This window comes from Chinchilla lanigera, unplaced genomic scaffold (genome assembly GCF_000276665.1).
Source record: "Chinchilla lanigera isolate Chin_1 unplaced genomic scaffold, ChiLan1.0 scaffold00017, whole genome shotgun sequence".
In the NCBI taxonomy this organism is placed as follows: Eukaryota; Metazoa; Chordata; class Mammalia; order Rodentia; family Chinchillidae; genus Chinchilla; species Chinchilla lanigera.
The window spans coordinates 1,964,417-1,984,326 of NW_004955418.1; the positions used below are offsets into that span (position 1 = coordinate 1,964,417).

General features: G+C 44.1%; 1 protein-coding gene across 3 annotated transcripts in view; it reads left to right on the forward strand.

Annotated features, from left to right (window-relative positions):
- Positions 1-9,825, forward strand: part of Etf1 (eukaryotic translation termination factor 1) — a 31,009-nt gene extending 21,184 nt beyond the window's left edge. For all 3 annotated transcript variants that reach the window (XM_005382097.2, XM_013512964.1, XM_005382099.2), the window contains 7 exons: positions 2,739-2,877; positions 3,080-3,270; positions 4,826-4,955; positions 5,612-5,767; positions 6,148-6,212; positions 7,147-7,294; positions 7,550-9,825. In XM_005382097.2, the coding sequence (XP_005382154.1) occupies positions 2,739-2,877; positions 3,080-3,270; positions 4,826-4,955; positions 5,612-5,767; positions 6,148-6,212; positions 7,147-7,294; positions 7,550-7,632 (912 nt within the window). In that variant the 3' untranslated portion in view covers positions 7,633-9,825. The remainder of the gene's footprint in view (positions 1-2,738; positions 2,878-3,079; positions 3,271-4,825; positions 4,956-5,611; positions 5,768-6,147; positions 6,213-7,146; positions 7,295-7,549) is intronic.
- Positions 9,826-19,910: the final 10,085 nt, after the last annotated feature.

The window sequence follows — 19,910 nt, forward strand, 5'->3', positions numbered from 1 at the left end:
TAATTGGCTGGTTGATCTTCATTTCTTCCTGTTTGCCAGGGACACTTGCCTATATTCTTTGTACCCTTAGTTTTCAGTTCAGATTGTAAGATTTTTAGTAGCAGGAGGTTCTTTTCCTCTCACCATGAAAACTTTTGAGTGACAGAGCTGCCATAAGATGAACTTTAATGGAAAGGAAACCTCATTAGAGTGACCTAAATCAGTCAACAGTAGAACAATCAGGAATTCACAGCTGGCTCCTAGTTTAGTCTCTTGCCTTTCATCGACCTAGAGAAAACCTCTACAGTAGAATTAGAACTGACATTTGTCGACACAGTTTACAATGGGTGATTTTTGCTGACTTGACAAGAAGCTCACTTCCAGTTGAATATTGGTCATCTGCATGGATGATCCACAGTTTTTCTCTTAGCTGCCAGTCTACTGGCAGAAACTTCATTAGGGAGACTCTCAGCCACTCTGTTTCATTTACCTGAATCTGGTTGGAGGAAATGCCGGTTTTGAATCTTATTAATGTAGACAGTACCGGGTACCCGTATTGTCTGGCTTTAGCTCACTTATTAAGTTAAAATCATTGGCTTTTATAAACCTTAAGTCCCCTTCCAAGGTGCCTATTAATCTTGCTGGCTACACTGATGTCAGTATATCATTTATTTTCCATTTTGTTTTGGCCCTGGCAGTTGAACTCAGGACCTTGCGCTTGCCAGGCAGGTGCTGTGCCACTGAGCTGTATCCCTGGCCCTTATTTCCTGTTTAATTATTCTTTTTTTTTTTTTTTTTTTTTTTTTTTTTTTTTTTTTTTGGTAACAGTACTGGGGATTGAACCCAGAGTCTTTGCTCTGAGCTACATCCCCATGTCTTTTTCTTTTTTTTTACACTTTGAGACAAGGTCCTGCTAGGTAGCCCAAGCTGGGCTCAAACTCAGCCCCAGATTGCTGGGCTTACAGATGGGCGCTACCACACCAGCTTTTAATCACATATTCTTGAAAGAGAGAAGAAGAATAAGAAGTGTACTTGAGGCACTGGGTTCAGTCCCCAGTGCCGCCAGATTGATAAGGGTGCTCACCAGAAAAGCATAATTAAAATACCTACCACTGAGCCACACACCCCACCCCCACCCCCCACCCCACCCCCGTAAGGCGATTTTGCTCTTTTTGAGACAGGTTTTTCTTATGTAACCCAGGTTGGCCTGGGCTCACAGTCCTCTTGCCTCAGCCTTGAACCACCATGCCTGAGTTACGGCTGTATTTTAAACAGGTAATATTTATGTCTTCCCAACACACACACACACACACCCAGTACTGGAGATTCCTTATCCCTTTAAAAAAAAACAGTATGTACCCAAGGCTGGCCTCAAACTCATGGTGATCCTCCTGCCTCAGCCTCCCGAGTGCTAGGATTATAGATGTGCGCTACTACACAGCTAAAAATTCTCTTTGAAACAGAGTCTCGCTAAGTTGTCTTCAGCTTAGGCTGCTGGCCTTAAACTTCTAGGCTCAGGCAGTCATCTCTGCCTCAACCTCCTGAGAGGCTAGAAATACAGTCATGTGCCACCACACCAGCAAATACTCACATACTTATGTCTTAATGGTAATTATCAAACGCGCTTTGGCTAAAGAGGGATCCTTAGTTGATTAATCCACATTCTAGACATTTTTCTGCAGGTACTATTATTTTCTTCATTGGTTAAAATTGAACAGGTAATAATTTGTTAGTACTAAAGAGATTGCCACTTGGCAATTAGTAATCTGCAGGTATCTAGAATCCATCATGAAAATATATCTGTGTGAGTCCAGGGACTCTTTAAATATGTTTTTCTTTGAAGAAGTGGAAATATGAGGAAATACTGCTAACCCAGAAGTTTTCTCGATAAAAATGGCTGAGATTTTTTGCTTATAATACCTTCAGAATTTTTGCTTATAATACCTTTGTTACAGTTTTATATCCAGATAATAATATTGCTCAAGACCAGAAGAATTAAATGAAATATTTCAAAGCTAGAAAATCTTTGTAGAGACTTTTTATGGGTTTTGTACTCGCTTAGAGATTTAATTTGCAAAGTAGTCTAATTTGTTGTGATAGATTCTGTGTAATACTGCTGGGGTTATTAAATGTAACAAAATGCCAACTCTTGGGACCTGGGTTGTCACTCTGCAAGAGGCTTTGCTAGCATTCGTGAGGCCCTGGTTAGATGCTTAATTTGAATGTAACACTCCACAGACTGAATCCAAGGCAAGGACTAGAAGTTCAGCCGATAATGAGTTTTAGTTTTTGAGAGGGTTTGTTTGTTTGTCCATGTGTATTTGTATAATTCAGTGGTTTTAAAGGTATTCATAAAGATCTGAATCTGTCACTACCACCATCCACCTCAAAAACTCTTAGTCTTACACAATTCTCTACCCATTAATACTTTCTAGGTGGCCTGATAAGACAGTCATGCACATACCACGAGTAGTTCAAGCTTCTAGAAATATATCACATTCAAATCTCAGCCACCTGGCAGTGAGACATACAAATTGCGGGCCCGTAGAGAATGTGGTAAACAAGTAGTTCACCATTCCCTCTTCCTTTCAGCCCCTGGCAACCACCTTTCTATGTAAGAGTCCTTTCTATGTATTATTCCATAAAAAATGCCTTTTCTCCAGTATGTGGGGCATAAGGACTCCTGTTTCCTTTTGGGTTTTGCCTTGATCTTAGCAGAGCTTTGGAGTTTGTTATGTGGTACTTGTGTTTGTTCTCAGGCTCTTACAGCACTACTTTCAGACGACAGCAAGTTTGGCTTCATTGTAATAGATGGTAGTGGTGCACTTTTTGGCACACTCCAAGGAAATACAAGAGAAGTCCTGCACAAATTCACTGTGGATCTTCCAAAGAAACATGGTAAGGTGGGAGGAGAGTTCAAGCCCTTCTACTTTCTGTCTAGTAATAAAGTCAGTCTCTGAAAATAAGTTGCAGTTTATACTAAACTTTTAGTTGAAGGGATGATGATTTTTCTTTGTTCTTTTCTTCGTTAATGCATGATTATGTTTAATTCTCAAGACGTCTTCTTAATAATTGTTCTCTCACCACTTTTGTGTCAAAGGTAGAGGAGGTCAGTCAGCCTTGCGTTTTGCCCGTTTAAGAATGGAAAAACGACATAACTATGTTCGGAAAGTAGCCGAGACTGCTGTACAGCTGTTTATTTCTGGGGACAAAGTGAATGTGGCTGGTCTTGTTTTAGCTGGATCAGCTGACTTTAAAACTGAACTAAGTCAATCTGATATGTTTGATCAGGTAAGTGAGAAGTAGATGCTCTATTATATAAGTCCCTAAATGAGAGAAAGTCAGTCCTTAGTCTGAGCCCTGGGGAATGCATATCTCCAGTTTACACTGATAGACTCCCTGGGATAAAAATGTAAGCTCTTACTGGGCATGGTAGCACACGCCTGTAATCCTAGCACTTGGGAGGTGGAGGCAGGAAGATCACTGAGAATTTGAGGCCAGCCTGTCTACATAGTGAGTTCAACACCAGCTTGAACATCATAGTGAGACTCTGTCTCAAAAAACTAAGCTCTTAAGTGTTTAATTGTAGATGCTGCTAGTTGTATAGATAGGTGAGCAAACATCAGGTATTCATTTTTTACATCTGAGCAAAAACTAGGGCATCTCTAGAGTCACTCATGTCATTTTCATAATTGGTTTGCAATAACAATATTTCAAATAGTGAATAAGGTACTGCTTTTGTAGGAACACTGAAATACAGATCCCAAAAGGTATAAAATTTATTAATTAATCATAATTATCTGTGTCTTTTCTGTTCATTCAGGGATTTCTGGTTTGAAGTCTATGTTGAGTCATAAAATCAACCAAATTTAAAAGTAAAAGCTTCACTCAATAAAATTTCTAGAAGATACACAATTGACAGCCTGTAATACCTACCACTCTGCTTAACCCATAGTGAGCTCTCAATAAATGACTGCTGAATGTGGGAATGAGTTTATGATCCCTGGTGTGGGGGAAAGTAGTAAGACTTAGTTCCGTATAGTGCACATCAAAGTTTATCCGTTACTTTTCAAAGTTAGAATATATTTACTGTTTCTCAAATGAAAATTACATGTAGGTCATAGTAAAACCAAATAGTAATGGCATCCCAAGGAAACCTAGCTCTTCAGGCCAAGGGTATATAGCTCGGTGATAAAGTGCTTGCCTAGCATATACAAGGCTCCAAACTTGATCTCTGGGGGCGGGGATAAAAACCTAGCCCTAAGTTAAATTGTGTAGGTTTGTAGGTATTCATTAGGGAACACTGTCTTGTGCTTTTTTGGCCTTTTTTGAATTCAGCCATTTTTAGGTTGGGATCCTTATGGGCCCTTTCGGAGGTAGTTGCTTTAGTGGATTACTGTAATTGGCTATAAAGTGCTTTAGTATCAGAGAAAAAAGAAGTTGTTTTTTACTGTCTTTGATGACTTATTCCTGGACATAAATAAGCAGTGACACTTAGCAGTATGGCCAAGCAGTTTTATGACATGGACACAGCCATAACACATTTCCCAAGTATTCAAACCCTTTATTGGCCAGAGCCAGTTGCTCTCCATTTCATTCAGAGGAAATGTATTACTGTTTCATGTGATGAATTCTTCGGTGGTTGGTCGGCTGGACTGTGTGGTATAATTAGCTGTGAAAGTGTGCTGTGGTAGTGTTGTTCACTCAAGCAGCAGCTTTTGAACAAACTGGGTTCCTTCCTCATTTAGACTTCAGTGATCATATAGTTGAGCTTTGTTGCCATTAAGAGATAGTATTTGTAAAGGTGTTCTGAACTGCTGATGTTTTTGTTTTTGTTTTGTGTCAGAGGTTGCAATCGAAAGTTTTAAAGTTAGTTGATATATCATATGGTGGTGAAAATGGATTCAACCAAGCTATTGAGTTGTCTACTGAAGTACTCTCCAACGTGAAATTCATTCAAGAGAAGAAATTAATAGGTATCAGTAAAATGTAACTATTTTACTTAAGAGTGTGTGTGTATATATAGATATGAAGATGATTATATGTATAAAACAGATGTGGAAGAGTTAAAATGCAGATTTAACATTTTCATTAAAATTTTCTAGTGAGCCATGGTCGCACATACCTGTAATCCTAGCACTCGGGAGAATCACTCTGAGTTCAAGGCCAGCCTGAAACTACATGAGCCCTTTTCTTAAGGGAAAAAAAAAATTTAAATTTTCTGCCTCCATGGAATTACTTTCAATCTTTAGTCATTAGCTCTAATAAATGTGTGCCTACAAGAGAAAATATAATAGTTATCCCTCAGTATCTTCAGAGGGTTGATTTCAGTGTCCTGTGAATATCCAAATCTATGTATGATAAGTCCTTTGAAGCAAAGTAATGTAGTATTTATCTCCAGATTATTCATAATACCAGTACAGTGCAAATGTTAGTAATCGCTGTATTGTTTGGAGAGTAACATCAAGAAAATGTTTGCATATGTTCAGTGCAGATGCAGCTAACATGGGCCTAACTACTTAGTATATATCAGCAAAATATGACCTTTCTTCTGAATATTTTCAGTCCATAGTAGGCTGAATTTGTGAATACAAGAGCCAACTCCATTATATTGTCTTTCACCTAATCATAGGACGATACTTTGATGAAATTAGCCAGGACACAGGCAAGTACTGTTTTGGAGTTGAAGATACATTAAAGGCTTTGGAAATGGGAGCTGTAGAGATTCTAATAGTCTATGAAAATCTGGATATAATGAGATACGTTCTTCATTGCCAAGGCACAGAAGGTAAGAATTAGAAAATACAGTTCCTGTGTGTTTGGGAAGCCTGGGGTGGACGTTTGGGAGGGCTGGCTAATTTCAGGAGCAGTCAGGAACACCCTCACGTTCCTACCTGTAGTGTGGAAGACATAACTGCATAGATTTTTCTGCTTGACCTGTTCAGTGTCTTCTATTTGCTGAGGACTAGGACTGTATCTTTGGTGTCTTTGATGTTTCCTTATAGTGGGAGCAGTGTACCTGGTAGATGTTGGTGCATGCTAAGTAAGATAGTTGTAGAAAGGGGGTTGATAGAATGAGTCCTCGACCTTTCTCATCTAATCTTACGGGGCTTTACCTATTAGTGTATAAGAACCAGGTTAACACATTTTTCCCTTTTAATATTACAGAGGAGAAAATTCTCTATTTAACTCCAGAACAAGAGAAGGATAAATCTCATTTTACAGACAAAGAGGTATGTGTTTGTTTTTGTTTGACAATAAATACAAGAAGCCTTAATTAAGTCCATGTGTTAGAGCACTAGCAGCATAGTGATCAGCCTAAAACCAGACCTCATGCTAGTGAGGGGGGCAGCACCTATGTGCCACTCAGTGACCTGATTCCGAGGAAGGAGGCGAAGTCATGGTTAAAGTAGTTAAGCAACCTGAAAATACTCTCATGACTGAAATAATAGAGAGGAAGGGGTTGTGTGGTGCTGGGCATTGAGCCCAGGGCCTTCGCACTAAGCTACAGCCTCAGTCCCTCTGGTTTTTTGTTTGTTTTTTTTTATTTCAAGATAGGGTCTCGCTGAGTCTTTAGGTTGCCAGGGCTGGTCTCAAACTGGGATGACAGGCATGCACGACCATACCTGACTGAGAGGAAGGTTTCAGTAGTGCTTCTGTGCTGAACCTGTTCTGCTTTCTTCATTTTCCGTTCTTCCAGCGCAGTGGTGTCTCTTAGTTTAGTCTAAATCCATCACCAGTTAAAAATGTTACCATCCCATACAAGATGGCTTTAAGTGGTAGTTTCCTCAAATTCTGAGTTGGCTGGAGGACTTTGTCCTTTGTTGAGGCTGCTTCCAAAAGCAGATGTAGCATGTCTCTTCTGAGCTGTTGAATGAGTGTTACCCAGAACCACTACAACAGCCTGATTTCCGGAGTCAACAATAGGAATCATAAGTTGTAAACCATTGGTGCAGTGTGTTGACATTTCATTACTAAGGCTAGAGTGTTGACAGTCAGAATTCATCTTGCTATTCCAGTTCATTTATCAGAAACCAGAATTCGCTTCATTGTACACACATGTATGAGTGGAACAGTAGGAGTGATGGTGGATAGGGGATTGAAAGGACTGGCTAGGCCTCCATGTAGCCTAATCCCATTTTTTTTTTATCTCATGGTCTCCTATAGACAGGACAGGAACATGAGCTGATTGAAAGTATGCCCCTTCTGGAATGGTTCGCTAACAACTATAAAAAATTTGGAGCAACATTGGAAATTGTCACAGATAAGTCACAAGAAGGATCTCAGTTTGTGAAAGGATTTGGTGGAATTGGAGGTAAGAAGCATATCATCAAACTTAGGTCTTAGGTTAGGATTTTGGGCCAGCCTGAAATAAGTTCCCTTAAGTGAGGTGTGCCCATCCTCTACTTAAAGTGGTTAGAGCACCAGACGCCTACCGCCTACACATTTCTTTATCTGGACCAGTTTTTAGTGGTTCCTTTTTTGCACAAGAATAGCCTTCCCTTACTAGTGACCCCTTCGCATTCTGTTCCATGAACACAGCCGTTTACCCTTTGGTTTATTTCTCCAGGTATCTTGCGGTACCGAGTAGATTTCCAGGGAATGGAATACCAAGGAGGAGATGATGAATTTTTTGACCTTGATGACTACTAGGTAGTCGACATGGGTCCGGCAAAATGTGCCTCACCCTCCAGCATCCAACCCAAGGAGCATACCCGTGGTGGAATCCAAATAGATCCCTGCCTTACAATTGGAACATTTCCAGAACTTAATCCGTGAGCATTGGATACTGAAAAGAAAACCGAAACAAAACCAGACCCAGCCCTGCACTTTGGTTTGTCATGGTGTCAGCACAGCAGCCTACAACTAAGTTCCTAAATGCCACTTTGGACTAATTTAAAAAAGAATCCCAGTTTTTACTTTTACTTGATGGTGAAATTGGTTGCTCTTGTATTTTATGGAAAAAAAATGATTTTTTTAACCTTCATACATAGAAGCAAAAATACTTTAACTGCTGTAAACCTTCAAAAGTTAATAGAAGTGAGATCATTCTGGTTTGTTTCTGATTTTGATTAGAGAAAAATTAAATTGCTGCATTCGCAGTGACCCATTTACATGGCATTCTCAGCTTAGACTGCGTAAGAAGAAATATATGTGGTGAAATGTGGAACCATTTCTCTCCTGGCCTCTGTTTGATGTTGAATGGGTGAGCTAATAGGAAGCAATCTCAACCTCACTCCCTCACACCCCTCCCCAGACTGTCAGTTGCAAGGGTGCAGATTGTGTTGCAGTGTCGAGCTGACTCCTGAAGCATTGGTGCCAGGGCACTGTTTACTTCCATCTGTTTGGCAGACACATTTGTGCCCAGCATTTGGGAGCCCTTTGTATCACCCACTTGCTTTGACAAGGGTCCCCATAATCTCAGCCTACTAAACACTGGTTTGGGATGGATATGATGGGGCTTCTGTGCTATTACTGGGATTGGGAGAAATAAAACATGCAATTTAAGTGGAAGCAAAAAAAATTTAAAGATTATTTTATTTTGCTTGGGTGTATCTTTGATAAAAGGGAGGTGATCGTGTTTCCTTGTGTTGGGCAGCATGAGATTATGTGAATGTTTTGATTTTTTAAAATGAACTACAAGGTTTTTCACAAGAACAACAGACATGTATGACTGTGCATGTGATTATGAACCCCTGGTGGGGTTGGGGCATCTGTTTCAAATGTGGGACTTAACAAGCACCTCTCATACGAGAATGACGGGAGGAGGGTGGGAAGGGCAGGGGCGGGAAAGGGATGGGACACAGCTTCTGGCACCATGGACTAAAACCGTGTTGGATCCAAAAGTTGACCTGAAGTTTATGCTTCACAGCTGGGTACAAGTCGGACCAGCTGACGTGCAAGGTCACGGTGTGCTCGAGGTGGTGACAGTGAGCAAAGCATGTAGGATGTCCCCAGTGATAGCAAGGGAAAAGTGCATACCAAATGGACTTTGAAGGACCAAAGGTTTTTAAAGTCAGTTGGTATCAGCCCCACACCGGCAGGGTGGTGGGGTGTATTTGGTTTTCAAATTGGGTACTTGGAACACTTTAGTGCCTGACTGCTGTTCTTCACTGACTTGACTCAGTCACTCGTAGCTTTACTGGTCTGAACCAGCTCCTTGTTCCCAGGTTACAGACCTGCCTATCGTTCCAGTAATCCTGTTTCACTTGAATGAAGGGAGTATGTCTTAAATGTAAAGCTTCTGGTTCTTACACTGTACTCTGAGGTCCAAATTACTGTCTGTCAATGTGTAACCTGATGTCTCAACCCCAGTGAGAAGAGTGGATTCTTTGGTGTTCACCCACGTGGGAGGTTTCACCAGAACAGGCTTTTGCTTTGGGCTCTGCTGTTTGTTTGCAGAACACCCAAGAGCAATTGAACATGCTCTCTTCACAGCAGTACCTTAGGGTTTTGCCATTGTAAATGGGTCTGATGTGATACAAGACCAGAGAAATCGGATGTAAATTTACATTTTTGAATATGCTTGTTGTTACACATGATACATTTAGGGTATGCAGCTCCTTTTGTAGTTTTTATTTTTACTATTTAAGTTTGGAAATGATGCCAAATTTTTGTATTTCTTTAATCAATGTGTTCTCTTCGGTGATATATATTGCATTATATATTGATGTGTGTATCAATATATACTGATATGTATTACACTTACACATACAAACACAGTAAGGGGGTGAAACCGTAGCCTTCGCATTCTCTATAGCCTCTGCAGAGAGATTCCCAAGCAGCAAAGTCTTGGCGTTGTGATGTACAGAGATGGAGAAGAGTATTAAACCATATTTAAGAATATACTTTGTGTGCTTGAGATTTTTTAGGACTGCTCCTAGAAAAGTCTGAACTGTGGAGAACAATGCAAGTTCTCCAAAGCAAATGTCAGATTAGTCACGGCTGATACGTTTTTTTGGCCTTAGATTTAAGTTGTTTTCACCACACTCGTCTATGTCAGGGTTTATGCACAGTATGTCTAAGGTCACAATCCAAAGGTTCTGTTAGAGGAAAGGTTCAGTTGCCAGGGCCAAACTGATTTGGAGGTATTTGCTTGTTTGTTTGACTTGTTACAGTACCAGGTACTGAATGCAGGGCCTTTGCCCTGAGCTACATTCCTAGCCCTTTGTATTTATTTATTTATTTTTTAAATTTTGAGACAGGGTCTCAGTAAATCAATAAATTACTCAGGCTGGACTTAAACTTCTCCAAGTGCTGAGGCCAAACTGATGTGTATGTCCTCCCATTCCACACTGCACTTCAAAAGGAAACTTTTTCTTTTCTTTTAGAAAGGTATTTCAAGTGTGTTACCTCACAGCTCTCCACATTTCAGATGTTGTAGCCCCAGCTAATAGGTGGTGAGGGTTGGAGGTATAGCTAAGTGGTAGAGCTCTTAACAGCATGTGTGAGACCCTGGGTTCAGTCCTCAACATCACTAAAAAAAAATTTTTTTTTTTTCAAACAGCAAAATAGGTTAAGTAGGGGCCGGGGACATAGCTCAGTGGCACAGTGCCTGCCTGGCAAGCATGAGGTCGTGAGTTCGATTCCCAGTACCAAAAAAAAATAGGTTAAATAGCAGCTTAAAAGTGATGAAGCCAAGTGTATGGGCTGGGGCTATAGCTCAGTGGCACAGCACCTGCGTGGTAAGCACAAGGTCCTGAGTTTTAATTCCCAGTACCAAAAAAAAAAAGGGAACATAAAGCCAAAAGTTTATCCCATGCGTAATTCAAAAGTTGATTCCTTCTACATCTGCTTTCCTTTGAGTCCTGTAATAGGATGGATCAGATGAAAGAGCATAGGCTCCCCCACCCCATCCTGTGTACCCTGCTCTGGGGAGGAGTAGCAGCACCATCCTAGAGTATCACAGAACAGGGCTTGTGTGCCAGGGTAGAGAGGACATCTCCCTGTTGCTTTCTTGGACTCTACATTCCATAATCTAGGAAGCCCACTTGGACTCTACATTCCATAATCTAGGAAGCCTACTTCAGGAACCATGTGGCACTTTGTTTTGGTTTTTTTGTCCTTTCTTTTTTCAGCATTTTTTTTACCCATTTTCTCCTCTGATCCAGTAGATAGCCTGATGAGACCATGCACCCTCTGGAAAGGGGCAAGCATGCCTATGCAGGCAGAGGTGTAAGTTTTCCTAGTGCATCCCTGGGTGATGTTCTTGGAGCCAAACTGTTGAAAGGTGGCACAGGAGGGCCGGATGTGCGGGGTGCAGTGCTGGCCTGCCTGGGCCTGCAGTGCTTGCCATCTTTTGTTCTCTGGCTGGAGTTCCCATGCCACGATGCTCCCACACAGGTCCAGGAGATTCAGGGCCCAGTGCCAAGGAGGAATTCGAGCCCCGTGCCAGCTTCTCTCTCCCAGCCAATTTGATTGAGCGCCAGCTGGGACTCCCATCTGCCAAGTCCCACCCTGATGGGACTTTGCCTTGAGTAACATAGGAACTGACCAGCCAAGAGGTGCACAGGCCTCACACTAGAGCCAGTGAGTGGACCAGGACACAGTGACTTGTTTTCTTGCCGACTGGGTGCCACAGGTCACCAAGAACGTGGAGGTCCACGTGCAGACAATGCAGCTCCAGCGTTCTGTGTAAGTGTAAGCCCTGTCTGGTGAACTGTTTGAGGTAGAGCCATCTCCAGGGGTACTTCCAGAAACTTCTATTGTAGGCTCTGCTAAGAGCTTAGGACAGTAAGTTACTAGGGGCCGGGGTCTGGCTCTGCCATTAGCTGGGCTTGTAACTTCAGGTAGTCCCTTACTAGCCATTTTCCTGTAAGTCAGGACCAAAGTCTGGACACCTGTCCAGATGTGGAGCTAACAGGCTAGTTTAGTGGGAAGCAGAAGCTTCACATCTGGGATTGAAAAGCTCGCTTTAGCTGGGAAAACGACACATCAACCCATATCCTGCACATCAGTTTTCCTGCCTGTAATGATGCCTTCTCCGTAAGGGTTAGAGAATGGCATATGGAATGTATTGTCCAGTTGGTGAGGGCTCCTAATAGGGTTTCCCTAGCACCAACCCTGGTGTCTAAAACGAGGCCAGGGCAAGTTTGTGCTGATGACCACGAGGTGGTGCTAGACCACAAGGATACTGGCTGCAGAGGACAAGGGAGTTAATGGAAGGCTGGTGCTTTTGTCGAACCCAGCAGTGCTCTACCACTGAGCTTTTTCTTTTGAGAAGGTTTTGTTAAGTTTTCCAGGTTGGTCTTCATCTTGAGATCCACCTGCCTCAGCCTCCTGAATAGCTGAGACCACAGATGTGTAGCACTACAGCAGGCTAGGAGGGTAGATTTCTGACAAGTACTAAGAGGAGTTCAGGACAACTTGCTTTGCACTTAAATTTTACAGAAATGGAGAGGGCAGTCTCCCTAAGAAAGTAGGAATGAGTGAACAGAGGACAGTTTAGGAATCTCATGTCAGCCCTGCCCAGTTATGTTAGCACTCTGAAGTCTCAGTTCAGCTGTCCATCTGTAAAATAACTATAGTTGCTGACATTTGTTGAAGGTTCTGTAATCTTTGGAAAAACTAAATGAGGTGAAGATGCTGTTCATATCTCCCTGTCCAAGTTCACAAGTTACTAAGTAGCAAAATCTGAGGCTCAAATCAATTTGTTTCCAACACCAGTGCAAATGCAGGTCATTCCTCACTCAGAGAAAACAGTTGCTGTGGGGCATGGTGGCGCACGCCTGTAATCCCAGCACACGAGAGGCTGAGACAGGAGGATTGTTGCAAGTTCGAGACCTGCCTGGGCTACAAAGTGAGTTCAAGACCAGCCTGAACTGCATAGCGAGACCCTGTCTCAAAAAGACAACAAAACAAAACAAAAAAACAGTTGCTGGCACGGGTTATAAAACAGGCGAACTAGCCTTATCGACCACAGATAGCACTTTCAAAGACAACCAGCATCGTGGGCTGCATCCAGAAGGCGCCCATGAGCATTTCTGTCCCTCTAACACGCATTTTCACTGGCCAGCCTAGCTCAGCCACAGCCATAGTTGAGGATGGACAGAAGGTGCTCCCATGGACTCTGGAAAGGGCCCCTGTCATTTCTCCAACATCTTCACAGAGAAATGGGCAAGTACAAAGGAATTTTATAGATACCAAAGTGTATGCCCTGGCTTTTTTTTGGTGGGTTTTTTCCCTTTTTTTTCTAAGACAGGGTCTCACTTCGTAGTGTATGCTAGCCTTGATCTTACTATGTAGCCCAGGCTGGCCTCATACTCGTGGTAATCCTCCTGCCTCAGCCTCCTAAGTAGCTAGGATCACAGGCATGTGCCACTACAAAGAGCTAATTTAATTTCTTGTGGTCCTGAGAATGAACCCACAGCCTTATGCACACTGAGCATGTGCTCTACCATTGAGCTACATCCCCAGTCCTTGTCCTTTTTTTTTTTTCTTTGAGGTGGGGCATTGCTAGGGGTTGAATGCAGGGTCTCATGTATGCAAGGGAAGTGTTCCACCCTGAGATACATCCCCAGTCCTCCCCTTTTTTTTTTTTTTTTTTTTTTTTTTTAAGATATAAGCATCACTATGCTGCTCAGGCAGGCCTCCTGTCTCAGCGTCCAAGTAGCTAGGACTGACTACAGGCACAAGTTACTGTGCCCCAAACTGAAATGTGGACTGTACATTAAAAGTATCAATGTTAAGCCGGGCGTGGTGGCGCACTCCTGTAATCCCAGCACTTGAGGCTGAGGCAGGAGGATCATTGTGAGTTCAAGGCCAGCCTGGGCTACAAAGTGAGCTCAAGGTCAGCCTGAACTGCATAGTGAGACCCTGTCTCAAAAAGATAAAAAAGTATCAATGTTAAATCTCCTGTGTTTGGCAACTGCTGTGGTTACATAAGAGTACTGGTTTCCTTTAGGAAATTTATATATGTTGATATAACAGGAAATTCAAAATAAGTAAGGCATATGCATTGAATTTTTGAAATGTCAGGGATATAGAACAAAACCATAGCATTGTATAACGAACAGTTTAGGGTCATCATGAACATTAGAGAACAGTGCAGTAGTGTTTGGGTTCTACCTGGTTTGCAAGACATTTAAATCTGTGGTTTGATTGCTCATGCAGGTTTGGTTTTGACTCACAATCTGGGTTTGACTCAAAGGTCAGTATTTAGAAGTCATAGTTGAAAGTGGTGGCACATGCCTATAGTCCCAGCACTTGACAGGCTGAGGCAGGAGGATTGTCACAAGTTTGAGGCCAGCCTGGGCTACATAGTTCAAGACCAGCATGAACTATAATGAGACCTTATCTCAAAAAGACAAAAACAAAATTTAAAAAAACTTTTAGTCTTTTCTGTTGGATTTGAGATTCAGGAGAAAACCCTACTCTGAGTCAACCAGTGGGCCTCGGGGCTGAGGCTGGAAGGAAGCAGAGCCGGAGTCAGGGCCGGGAGACAGAATCAGCCATGGGATCCGTCTGGAGCTGGGTGAGATAAGGCAGGGTGAAGAGCAAGGGCTCCTTGGGTGGCCCTTGGCCCCTAGAAGGTGAACAACTCTGCAGGCGAGGAAGAAAGCAAAGCTTGCTCGTAGGATCTTTGAGCCCATTCTCAGAAACTATAAAAGTCAGCCAGATGTGGTACACTCAAGAAGCTGAGGCAAGAGGTTCCCTAAGTTTGAGGCCAACCTGGGCTACATAGTGAGTTTAAGGGCAGCCTGAACTATAAGAAAGGATGAGAGTCTTAGACTGTAGCCTAAATCTTAGACTTGCACAGCCATACCCTTATATACCTCTTTTCTGCAGTGTCCTACTGTTTTCATTTTTTAAGGAATCATAAACACAGCCCCTAAAAGGGCCTTGAAGCCAGGCATGGTGGCATACACCTGTCATCTTAGCACTCAGGAGGCTGAGGCAGGAGAATTGCCAAGAGTACTAGGCCAGCCTGGGCTACACAGTGTGTTCAAGGCCAGCATGAACTAGACAGTGAGACCCTGTCTCAAAAAAAGCCCTGAACCTCATCCTAAAAGCCTCACTGAAGAAAGTGGAAAGCGGAAGCCCAGAAAGCAACATAATGAATGACCTAATCTGCTCATGCTGCAAATGAGCGGAGCCAGTATGACTGACTGATGTTTAACGCCAAAACCAGTGCTCGTGGGTGACCGCGTTATTCTTCACCTAAGCCCTGTTCTCTCCAGTGTTACGGCTAAGGAAAGGGAGGCTCAGAGCAAACAAGTGAGTGTCCTAAAGCCAAAGACAGAAGCCGGGAGGAGAAAGGTAGCCACCAGCCAGGCGAGTTAGGAAGGCTGTTCTGCAGTCATCCCTGTGAGTCAGGCTTGGCTTCAGTGTGTAGAGTAACTTGCCACCCTGGGCTTCCACACTAGCCAGGCAAGGGCTCCCGACAGCTACCGGCGACTCCAGCGCCCTCCCCCTCGATGCTGAGACACCTGCCTGGTCTCAGCCCCTTCTCCAGCCCCACGCAAAGAAGAGGCAGGGTCAGCCCTCCTGCCAGGGAAGCCAGGAGGGCAGAGACTTCAGAGAGTCTCCAAGCCAGACAGGCAAGGGTGTTCCAAGGGGAACAAGGTGAGCCACCTGGAGGGTGGGCCCCATAAGGGTGCTCCCGGGAGGAGGAGATGAAGTGCCTTGAGATACTGTCATATTCCTGGGGCTGAGCATGTAGCTCAGTGGTAGAGCACCTGCCCAGCACGGGGTAGGCCCTGGGTTCAGTTTCCTGGCTCTGCAAAAAAAAAAGAAGAGTAGGAGGAGAGGGAAGAGGAAGAATTGCATGGGTAACTTAGAGACTTAGACTACCCTGTCTCAAAATAAAAACTGAAAAGAAGGCTGGGAACACAGCTCAGCAGTACAGCACTTACTCTGCCTGCACAAAGTTCGATCCTCAGTACTCCAGGAACGAATGGAAGTGCCAGTCCTCCAAAGTCACTCTATTTAGTACTGTTGTGGCTCTTTAGAACACCCTACCATTCCATATGAATGGAAGGACCAGCTGTTCCATTTCTGCAAAAAAAAAAAATCCCATTGGAGCCAAGCATGGCGGCCCACACCATGATCAATCCCACACGCTGTGAGGCTGGGGCAGAGGAAAGGTTGAGCCCAGCCTGGGCAACTTAGTAATTTAGTGCTTAACCCTGCCTCAAAATGGAAGGGACAGAATGGCAGTGCTCAGTATGAAGACCCTGGTTTCAATCCCCAGTACTACGGCCAAAAAAAGTCATTGGAATTTTGATAGGGACTGCCTTAACTGCGGACTGTGGCGGTAATGGTGCCATCTCAAGAATATGAAGTCTTCCAACCCATGAACAGAATCTGTCTGTCCATTATTTAGGCCTTCATTTCTTTCAGCAATGTTTTGTAGTCTTCAGGGTATAAATTAATTTTTTCCGTCCTTGGTTAAATTTATTCCTATGTAAATTTTCTTCTGAATGGTATTAAAAATGGAATTGTTTTCTTAATTGCTTCTTCAGATTGTTCATTTCTGGTGTCATTCTGGGTGTGAGTAGCATGTTCCTGATGACGAATGCTATTGAGCATCTTTTCATATGCTTATTAGCAATTTAGATATCTTTTTTGGTGAAGCTTGATCTTTCTGATCTCCAACTTTGCGCTTCCATGATGGGAAAGAGCAATAGCCCCCTCTGCCTTCCTGACAGCTTTCTTTCACTGTTGTTTGTTACTGTTGTTCTGAGACAGGGTGGCCACCCATCCCAGACCCCCCGTCTCAGGAGCTATTCCTATTCCCCCTTCCTTTTCCCCAATACATTTTGCTACTGTTAACCTCCACTGTTCCTGAGAATTCATTCCTTGACTTCAGGGAACATCAGTTCAGCATATCTGGCATCTAGCTTTTCCCCTATGTCATCTTGGAGGCCCCAATAAGCCAAGCCTTTTTTTTTTTTTTTTTTGGTACCAAGAATCGAACGCAGGACCTTGTGCTTGCCAGGCAGGCGCTTGTGCCACTGAGCTACATCCCTGGCCCTGAGGCCCCACTGAGATGTTTGGAAGGAGCTATGAGTTTGCTTTTATTTCATGGCACCCCTTAAATATTTTGACTGGATTCTGGATTGTGACTCACTTAGGTAATCAAAAATTGTCATCCTATTTTATCAGTTGCTTATGCCTTGAATTTTTTATGCTTTGACTTTGTCAACTGCTTATGCCCTGTCCCTTACGCACTGTCTTTTGTTGAGGCAGGGTCTCACTATGCACCTCAGGCTGGCTTTGAACTCACTTCTCCCTCTGCCTCAGTCCCCTACTGCTTCAGGCTCCCGAGTACTGGGATTACAGGTATGCCCACCAGGCCGGCTCAATCCTTCCTTTTTCAAGAAGCATTTAAGGGATGGAGGGGCAATTCAGTGCAGGAGTTTAACAACAGGGACCATGGGGCCAGCTGTCTAGGGAAATAGTTAAATTCTTCCACTTACTAGCTCTGTGGCCTTGAGCATAGTATTTTTCTTTCAGTTTCTTCAAATTTAAAATAGATGAGGGGATGGTGGCACAGCACACAGGAGGCTGAGGCAAGAGGACTTTGAGTTCAAGGCCAGTCTAAGTTCAGATTTAGACATAAACTACAAAAAAACTAATCTCAAAAAACCTAAATAAGTTTTATTAAATGTTCTATTAAATAAATTAAGTTGTATTAAATAAATTAAGTGACTATTTCATTTGTTATATAAAAGAAGTGCTTCCTACAGCCATGCTGTGCTAGCCCCAAGAAGATGGTTCTGAGTTAAAGAGAAGGCGGGCCTATCCCCAGGGGCTCCTCACTACAGGGTCACTCCCATGCCTGAGAAATCCTAACTTCAGGAGGAGGGACACACAAGAGGGCCTATCACAAGGGAACCTGACCTGGCAGACAGGAGAAAGAACATCCCAGCCAGGCATAGTGGCACACACTTTGTAATCCCACCTGCTTGGGAAGCTGAGGCAGGAGGATTGCAATGTTTGAAGCCAGCCTGGGCAATTTGGCAAGACCTTACCTCAACATAAAAATGACTAGGGCCGAGTGTGGTGCCACATGACTGCAATCCAAGTACTTGGGAGGCTGAAGCAGGAGGATCGCCAGTCTGAACTATGTAGTAAGAGCCTGTCTCAAAACAACCAAAAAGATGACTAGGGACGTGGTTCAGTGGTCTGTAGGTTCACTCCTCAGTACTAGTAAAAAAAAAGCAGGCCAGGTGATGAGAGCAGCGCAGAGTGCGGTAAGCACAGTGAGGTAGGTGGCGGACACTGCACAAAGCCCAGGGATCAGAGGGGCTGTGGAGGTGGAGCTGCACAGCCTCCGAGCCAGCGCTGAGAACTTCAGACTGCAACCAGATGTGAGCGCCGTGAGCAGGGCTGCTGGTGTCAGACCTGCGTTTCCAAGAGGCCCTTCGCGGCACAGTGCTGTGTGAGAAGGGGCCTGGAGCTGAACACTCAGGAATACTTAATGTCCAAGCAGAGGAGGCTCAAGAGCAGCAGGGGAGGTGGAAGAACACCAGCACTTCACCACTGAGACTTGACAATGTGGGGTGTGGTTCGGCGGCACCGCGCGGGCCTGGCACGCACAGGGCGGGGGTCCCATCCTCAGCACACTCACACACACGCACAGATATGGAAGCCACGGTGGAAGGCTTCATGAAAAGATGACTGCATAGAAGTCGCACACTACTAAGAATTAGGAAAGATAAAGATGAAAAAGCCTTGAGAGACACAAGTCCCCGGTAACAGCTGCAGCACCCCTAGTCCCTGCTCCTCAGCCCTCCAAGTCTGGCCGCCAGCTGGGCCCCACAGCCTCAGGACTCCCTGCTGGCAGACGAGAGCAGGGCTTCCCCAGTAAGCTTCTTAGAGGATTCCCTGGCAGCTCTCCTGGCTGTCTGCATTATCTGCATCGCGGAGCCAGCCAGGGGACACTCACACCACAAGATGTGCCCACGGGAAGCTCCCGAAGTTGCCCCATGCCTGCTCCCCTCGCCCACCTGACACCTGATGGGTCAGGCAGGTGGGGCATGAGGACAGGACCTGCCAGGGCTCAGCACCACTCTGATGTCACACACCAGGTCCAGTCACAGCTTTCTGCCTCTTGAGATCAGCATGAAAGACGGGCCAAAGCTGTTTTGCTGCTGGTATGACACTGATTAAATACGACAATGAGAGGCCTGGCACACACCATAATCCCAGCAATCCAGAGGGTGAGGCAGAAGGATGACTAGAAAGTCAAGCCCGGTTTGAGTAATCTAGTGACTTAGCAAGACCTTGTCTCTACATAAAATTTAGAAGGGCTGGGAATGCAGCTCAGTGCAAAGGCCCTCCATTCAATCCCCAGTACCCAAAAAAACAAAAAATGACCATGAAGTACGTATCAAGCACTCCACAAACCATATTAGCTATTAAGAATTTATATTCACTCAACAATGGTTTACTGTGCTACGAAATGGGACTGCAGTAAGCCAAGCCAGACAAGTCCACGTCAGTCAGGAGCACCAGGGCTGGGGATATAGCTCAGCAGCACAAGTGCCTGCCTGGCAAGTGCAAGGTCGTGAGTTCGATTTCCGGCTCCAGAAGAAGAAAAAAAAAAAAAAGGAGCACCAATCTAGTGGCCAACTCAGGCAAGGGAAATGCAGAAAGTCCTGCGCAAGTTTTGTGGGGTGGAGGGATGAAAGTGGCACTCAGTCCGGGCTTGGGAGGGAGCGACTGGTGCCATAAGAAAGAGGTTTGGCCTCTCTATCTCTCTGTCTCTGTCTCTCTATGTGTCTCTCTCTCCCCAGGGTTTCACTATGTAGTTCAAGCTGGCCTTGAAATCCCAGGGATCCTCCTGCCTCAGCCTCCCAAGTGCTGGGATCACACATGTTCCCTATCACACCCCGTTTGGTTTTTCTCTCTTTACTCCTCTTACAGGTTATCACTCTGTAGGCCAGACTGGCCGCGAACTAGCAGCAATCCTCCTACTTCAGTCT